This window comes from Lynx rufus, unplaced genomic scaffold (assembly GCF_022079265.1).
Source record: "Lynx rufus isolate CCGP_SWC_20201006 ecotype Redwood Valley unplaced genomic scaffold, mLynRuf1.p SCAF_48, whole genome shotgun sequence".
NCBI lineage: Eukaryota > Metazoa > Chordata > Mammalia > Carnivora > Felidae > Lynx > Lynx rufus.
In genome coordinates this window covers 467858-475507 of record NW_025814865.1, presented here as the reverse complement: position 1 = coordinate 475507, position 7650 = coordinate 467858, and the positions used below count along the sequence as shown (strand labels likewise).

General features: G+C 59.8%; 1 protein-coding gene across 1 annotated transcript; it reads left to right on the top strand.

Annotated features, from left to right (window-relative positions):
* The first annotated feature begins 772 nt into the window (after nucleotides 1–772).
* LOC124525768 (testis-specific Y-encoded protein 1-like) lies at nucleotides 773–3484 on the top strand. The gene is made up of 5 exons (XM_047098350.1): nucleotides 773–1438; nucleotides 2696–2773; nucleotides 2929–3040; nucleotides 3163–3308; nucleotides 3413–3484. The coding sequence occupies exons 1-5, from the start codon at nucleotides 773–775 to the stop codon at nucleotides 3482–3484; spliced, it is 1074 nt and encodes a 357-aa protein (XP_046954306.1).
* The last annotated feature ends 4166 nt before the right edge of the window (nucleotides 3485–7650 follow it).

The following is a 7650-nucleotide window of genomic DNA, read 5'->3' as shown; positions in this document are numbered from 1 at the left end:
TCTGCTGAGCTGCTTTCTTGCAAGGACACGGCCGTGGGGTATGTCTAGGGTGGGTGTCACTGGTTCTGGGTGGGCGCCCACCTTACCGCCGCCCTCAGCCTGATGGCCAAGGAGGAGAAACCGTGCGGACGGGCATGTGGCGCCGGTAGGCGCGACACCTAAGGACTTCTCCAGGCCTTGCCCCAGCTTCATGAAACAGGGGCAAGGGGACGGAGCAGACAGTGGCTCACGCTGCGGACGTTCCTGTGCTGAGTGCTCTGGTGCCCGTAGTGAGGCCTCTGGGGAAAGGGTGTACAAGCGAACACAGACTGTGTGACACCGGGGACCTCGCGAGTCAGGCCTGGAAGGTGACAGCGCTGAAGAGGACATGCGGCAAAACGGGGTCCACGCTGGCGGCTGGGCCCTTGCTCCAGAGCCCGGACCGGCCGCTGGCGTGCGCTAGCCGGCGGCCAACACCCTGCCCTGCTGTCGTGCAACTGATTGCTCCGCCAACCTGGCCAGCGGGCCTGACCTGCCCTGGAACCACTTCGCCCGCAGGCCGCATGCGCACACTCCTCACTGCCTCTGTCTAGGCCCCGCCTCCACGGCAGCCGCGGCCAATGCGGAGTCGTCAAATCCCAGAGCCTGTGCGCCTGCGCCCAACTTGGGCGGGCTGAGGCGGGAGGCAACAGGGAGCCAACCGCCTTGAGGGCAAGGCTCTCTCCACCTGCTGCCATTTCCCTGTCCTTGTCCTGAGGCTGCCCTAGCTACACTGGGGCCGGGGCCGAGCGTCATGGCCAGCGTGTCGCGGTCCGGAAAAAGCGGTGATTCCCGTCGACCCAGGGCCCTGATCGTCCTGGATGAGAAAGGTCGAGAGTCCCGGGCCCGTGGGAATGCAGGGGCGCTGGAGGGCGTGGGCTGGCCGCAGTCCCCAGGTTCAGGGGTGCAGGAAGCCCAGGCCGGGTGTGAGATACAGGGGGCAAGCCCAGCGGAGGAATTGGTGGTGATATTGGATGACGGAATGGTGGCGGCTGAGGTGGTGATCGGGGTGGAGGAAGAGGACGGGGAGGCGACCGAGGAAGAGGTGGCTGGAGAGGAGAATTCTGAGGGAGCCAAGCCAGAAGCAGAGGACATGCGCGAGCAGGAGGAGGTGGAGGAGGGGAGACAGCAGCTGGAGGAGATTCCGGAGCAAGAGGAGAAGCCCGAGGCAGATGCAGAGGCGGAGGAGGGGCCCCAGCTCTCACAGGAGCCGCAGCAGCAGGAGCCAGTGCTGTGTCCTGCCTCAGCCCAGGACCCGCTGGCAGCGCTGGAGCGTCTTCAGCTGGAGATCAGCGCTGGGAATGCCCAAGATTCCAGGGCCTTATGGCGGCTGAAGCGCAGGATTCTTCGGAGGCGGATTTCTTACCTGGATCAGAGAAGGGCCATCATCGAGCACATCCCTGGCTTCTGGGCCCAGGCGGTATCCTTCCTTGTGCTGGTGGGTGATGGCGGGGGTGTTGTGCAGGAGGGCTGGGCCCTGAGAGCAGGGTGCCTCAGGGCGATGGCCCCCAGGGAGGAGAGCTGGGCAGTGGTCCCTGGCCCTGGGTTGGTGCGGTCTGGGATCCAATGTAAGGCCTTGGACAGGGGCGGTTGTTGGGGATGGGGGGACTTGGGGACTTGGACCTGCTTCCTCTAGGTGTCCGCCAGCGTTGGCCTGCAGGCTGCTCTCACACGTTATTTGTGGACGTGAGGCATGTGTCCCCATGCTACCAGAGCTAGGGTAGCACAGAGCAGCCTTCACTCAGAGCAGATAAGGCAAGGAAACGTTTCGCTGCCAAATGGGAGAGTGACACAGGCCGCACACCCACCTTCACATTCACAGGCTGTGCACGTTTTCTAGCAGTTCCGTCAAAAGAGAGCATTTCAGACACACACTCATGGCCTTTAGTGGAACCATGCCACCCCCCTGATCCAGACAGGAGGACGACTCAGACCTACTCCGAGCGGGGTACAATCTGCCTCCACAGACCCACCCACCCACCCACACACACCCACACACACACACCCACACACACACACACACACACACACACACACACACACACACACACACACAGGACTCTCTCCTGGTATCTCCACCCCTGCTTCCCTCTCTGTCCTCAGGCTCCGGCTGGGTCCCACCCATGTCTTTCTCTCCTGGCTGGCTGTGTCACTGTGTCTACTTTCTTTTCCCTCCTCTGCCCTCCTTGTCCGTGCTTCTCGATCTCTTTCTCCCTCCCACACCCTCCGTTTGCATCGTTAGTGTGCAGTCGGTTTCTTGTAAGCCGTGTTATTCCTTCTGGACTCAGAAGGCCGGTGACAACATTGGTCTTCACGGGAATATGCCAAAACACCCAGCCGTGAGGAGGGGTCAGAGCACATGCCGACATCACAAGCTATGATGGGCTGCTGGCAACCCACACAGGTCAGGGATATGAAGGAACTGTGAGGAGTCCAGGCAGCGGAGTCTCTCCCTGCTGTGTGCAGACAGCGTGGGAGGTACAGGAAGCCAACGGACAGCGCAGTGTCGATGGGGTCTGATGCATTTGCAGAGGCTGAGGAGTGTGGGGGCTAGTGTTTCCTGGTCTTTCTGCACATGCCATGATCTAGTCCCTTGCTCTTAGCCTGGGAGGGTTGTGGTTGTGGGCCGTGTCTGATTCCACAGCATCTGAAGGCACAGCTCCTTGACCCAGCACAGATTCTGAATCACCCCCAGTTGTCGGCCTTGAACGGTGCCCAGGACAAAGACGTGCTCAGCTACGTGGTCAACTTAGAGGTCAGACCGGGGAGGCTGTGGCTGGGGGCCGTCCCGTCGGGTGTGGGATTTGGGCAGGAGAGGGTGAGGCAAAGGTGCTCACCCTCACAGCCAGGCAAGGAGGTCAGGACCCCGAGGGAGGACACTTGCCCTTCCTGTCCCGTTGCTCACGGCAGGTGGAGGAAGTGGGCCATCCCAAGTACCGCTGCAGAGTGATGTTTTTCTTTGGGGACAACCCGTACTTCTGGAACCCAGTGATCATTAAGGAGTATCAGCTTAGCTTTGCTGGTAGAGTGTGGGTCCCATGGTGGTGCTGGGCAGGGGGATGATGAGCATGAATCAGGGGCAGGAGGGAGGGGTGGGTGGAGAGGAGGCCGTCTGGTTGCTCCTCAAATCCCCTCTTCCTTTAGGCTACAGGGCAATTCGTTCCACTCCAGTCCAGTGGTTTTGGGATTATGAACGTGGAGCTCCCAGTCGCAGGCATGACCCCACCAGGCTTAACTTGTTGAATTGGCTGTGTGAGCATAGCTGCCCAGGGACGAACAGGTTTGCCGAGGTGGGGCCCCTGAGGCCTTCGTCAGCAGTGGGATGTGGGTGGCCCCCGGCCAGAGAGGAGAGTGGGCTATGCCCAATGTGGCGCCGGCCTGTGTCCCCTACCAGATCATCATCGAGGACCTGTGGCCCAATCCCCTGCAGTACTACCTGTGGGAGGAAGGGACCAGAGGACAATGACCTGACGTGCGCACGTGTCGGTGAGAACCCCAGTATGCAGTGTGTTGACACATGTGTTGTATGGGCAAGGAACGTGGGCCAGACATTGGCTTGGAAATGGAAGGTCCGCCGAGACTGGGACCCAGGTAGCATGGGGAGCGGGTGGGAGGATGACAAGGGACCTGCAGGGACTCAGCTGCAAACACACAGTGGGTCGATGCCTGCAAACCAAATGCAGTTGTGCTGTGGGCTGGGGCTTTGGAGGGCCACTCGGGAGGAGCAATGCTTCTCCACCACAGATGCTCCCCGTGGATGTCCGCCCTCTCCCGGGCTTCCCCCTGCTCCTTCAGTCTGGATTTGCCTGCCAGTCTTTGGGACTGGAGCTGCCGTGTCCCCAGGCGCCACTGTGGTGAGAATCTCGCACTTCCTTCCATGTGCCCCACCACGCCATGTCCTCCCGCAACCTGACAGCCATTCTTAGAACTAGCCCAAGGCCATTGGGGGCTGGAAAGGAATCCCTGGGTGACAAAGCAAGAGGGATCCCAAAAGGGCGAGGCAAAAGAGTGGCACCATCTGGGATGTATTTGAAAATATCCCATATCACTCTTGGTGTCTGTTGTGTGGGGGTGCGTGTGTGTGCATGTACGCGAATGTGTCTGCGTGTGCCCATATGCATCAGGGGCTCTGCATCTGTGTGGACGTGAAAGGCACAGAACTTCTATGTTTGCCCATCAGGAACAATGGAGGACGCGACCAGTGCTGGAAGAGATGGGTGGATGCGTCTCCTGTCTTCTACGAGCCCCGGAGACAATTGGGGAAGTGATCACATGTGGCAGCCTTGAAGAGTTGCCACGATGTTTATGCGGACACATACAGGAAGCTAAAAACCCTTCTGTTTCTGTGTGTGTGTGTGTGTGTGTGTGTGTGTGTGTGTGTGTGTGTGTCTGTGTGTGTGTGTGTGTGTGTCTGTGTGTCTGTGTGTGTGTGTGTGTGTGTGTGTGTGTGTGTGTGTGTTTATGGGGGACCCGAGGAGGGACGACGAGGACGGAACCTGAGTGTGACTGTCCTAGCCGCTGCCAGGGTGATTCTGTGTGTGCAGGAGAGGTGCAGTACCAGTGTGGGGCAGGTGTTGCCATGTGCACAGAGGCCTGCCTTCCTGGGCAGGCAGAGTCTGCAAGGAGGAGGAGGAAGAGACAGACCTGTTATGTGGAGACTTGTTGTATAGGCCAGAGCCGAAAGGCAGGGAAGGGGATTGCACAGCGGGAGCAAATTGGTCCATTGGGTCCTGGTACAGTGTGGCCAGGACTTGGGGAATTTCAGCCAGGACCCTTGCTCCCAGAGGGGTGTCGTCTCCTTGGTGAGAGAGAATCCAGTGAGCAACGCCTCCAGTGAGGATCAGAGCTAAGGCCCCGTGTCCCCGGAGAACTCAGGAGTAGGCAGGCTTCTCACAGTCGATGCCAGTATACCTTGCTGCTGCCTCCCACACCCGGGGTCCCTTTGACCCCGAGCCCTGTCCTGAGACAGTGGCTCAGGATGGGAGATGTGTGAGGGGAAGAGGCAGGTGTGGGTTGTGGGCAGCACAGAGGCTTATGAGTGGGATTTCATGGAGAGAGTACGCGCGAGGGCGGAGATCCAGCGTGAGTTCCTGCGAGTGTGTGTGGGCGTCTGTGGCACACTGGGCCTGAGATCCGTGGTGGTGCCGGCAGTGTGTGCGTGCATATGTTCGTGCAATTGCGTAGCCGTGTGTCTCTGTGTGTGCGGGAGTGTGTGTGTAGGCCGCTGGCGAGACAAGAGGAGACACAGGGGTCTCTGTGGATGAGGTGCTTATGTGGGACGGTCAGGTGCCACAATACAAGAGTGCAGTCCCTTCCCTCCTGAATCCTGATGGTAATCGCTGGGACGGTGCAACCGTTGCTCTGCCAGGGGGCTCAAGTCAGGTGCAAAAGGGAAATTGGTGCAAGGTCAAGACGGGGACCGAGGGGAGGAAAGCCTGTGCCCAGCGGCCAGTGGACCACTTGTGAGTGAGTGTGCTTGTGTGTGTGTTAGTGTGTGCCTATGTGAGTGAGTGAGTGAGTGAGTGTGTGTGTGTGTGTGTGTGTGTGTGTGTTGAGTTGCCCTGGTGGGCCTACAGTAGCAAATACGGAGGGGCTACAAGGTTGTGCCCAGACTTTGTGCACAGAGTAGCTAAAGAACCCAAGCTGTCAGGCTACGTTGTGTGCAGAGGGCGTAGGTAATTCGCTGGAGGGAGGCGTCCAGCAAGAATCTCTGCTCTAGGCGACGTGCCATGTGTTGTCACCAGTCAGCTCTTCCTCGGGGCTCTCCTCTCTGCTTCCTGTGCACCAGGCCCAGGGAAAGGGAGGAGCTTGGACCCTAGCCCTCAGGTGACTTGCGTCCCCCTGGAGTGCCGCAGCAGTGTGGTGTGTGGGGATCCGAGTGTGGATGGGCAGGTGAGCAGCCTGCCAGCTGCTCTCTTAGGGGACAGTTCGTTGCCTGCAACACCTCTCCCCGCCACACTAGATCACCACTGCCGCTGCAGCTGGGCTCGGGACATGTCAAGGTGTGTCCCAGAACTCTGTTCCCCTTGCACGTAAGTGGTGCCAGCATGAGCCTCTCAGCCCCTGTGCGGGCGTCCCTGATTAGCCTCAGGCTTTGTCGACTCCTGGCCTCATGTAACATGGGGAACTGGGTTCCTTTCTCAGTGTCTCAGCGGTTGCATGTCGACGGAGAATGCTGTGGGCATTGGAGTCAGGAATCCCGACCGTGCTCCCCCCGCCCCGCCCCAAACTGCAGCGGGCAGCACGTGGCCCACTGTGTGTGCGCTTTGGGGAGTCTAAAGCCTTACAGCCCACCCCCCATATTCTTCTCAGGTGGTGGAGGGTCAAGGGGGCCTACGGAGGAACACTGGTCCCAGTCTGCTGCCGGCTCTGCCCACAGGTGTGTGTGCCCAGCTCCCTGACGCTGAAGCTGCAAGCCTGAAGCCGCACTGCCCCCAAAGCCCCATCCCTAGCATTTGCGTGTGGGCCAGATGGATTGAAGTCCCAGTGACCCTGCGGGATCACAGCGGGTGGTCTCATCTGTGCCTGGCTACCCGCCTACCTGCCTTCCCCACAGCCCTTTGCCCCCTTACAGGGCTTTCGGTAAAGACGCGGCCACCGTCCGGCATGAGAGGAAAGGCTGGACAGTGTCCCAGTACCGCTGGTCATGTGTTGGCTGCTGCCAGCTGGACAGCATGGAGACCCCATGGCCCAGTGGAGGAAGTCCGACCTGTCCTACAAGGAATTGGGGACGACTGTAGGGATGCATCAGGTCCCATGGAGTAACCTAGCCCTGGCCTTATCTGCCTAGGGGGTGATCGGAGCGCCTTGGGGTCCCAGGCATGGCATGTGTGTCGGTGAGCTTCCTCCTGGATGGCGCTGCCGACACAGGGCTGGCTGGTCAGGGGCCGCATGTGAGGCCCGTTGGGGCCTGGCCTCTAGATCCGATACCGCTTATAGGTGTTGTTGAAAAGACAGAGCACGATACGATCGTCCCTTGGGTGTCGCTGCACCGGGGACCCTGTCGCTGTCCCAGGTTCCCACTACCAGGTCTCCCCGGGAGGTTGCCAGGCTCCTTTTGCAGGGACACGATGGCTTGTGAGGGCCCATGCCCCAGGGTCCGGTGCTCACTGCGGATGGCTTGGGGGCAGTGCGAGAGCTTTTGCTCCCATTCTTAGAGGAGATTGTGGTGGTCTTAAGGGACAAAGATGTGCCTGGGGAAGAGAAGGATGACCAGAGGAAGCATTGGAGGAGGAGGAGGACGAGGACGAGGAGGAGAAGGAGGATGAGGAGGAGTTGGAGGAAGAGGACTGGGAGGCGTTAGAGCAGGAGGAGAAGGAGTGAATGATTGGGTGCAGGAGAGGGAACAAGCGGAGGAGGAGGATGTCCAGGATGAGGAGGAGCACGAGCCAAAGGAGGAGGAGCAGCTGGGGGAGGAAGTTGAGGAGGACGAGAGTAGAGGGAAGAGGATGAGGAGAAAAGGTAGAGCCAGGGTTGGAATGGCGTGAGCAGAAGTGTAGGAGCAGAAGGAGGAAGAGACCGAGGAGGAAGAGGAGGAGCGGGAGGAGCTGGAGGAAGAGGATTGGGAGGGGTTAGAAGAAGAAGTGGAGGAGGAGGAGGGGGAGTGAATGACTGGGTACAGGAGAAGGACAA

Bases quoted from the DNA above. Each gene is read 5' to 3' on its own strand.
- LOC124525768 (XM_047098350.1), top strand. From the start codon at position 773: ATGGCCAGCGTGTCGCGGTCCGGAAAAAGCGGTGATTCCCGTCGACCC. The intron at 2,774-2,928 runs GTCAGACCGGGG...TGCTCACGGCAG, and splicing joins GCTACGTGGTCAACTTAGAG to GTGGAGGAAGTGGGCCATCC. The intron at 3,041-3,162 runs GTAGAGTGTGGG...CTCTTCCTTTAG, and splicing joins GTATCAGCTTAGCTTTGCTG to GCTACAGGGCAATTCGTTCC.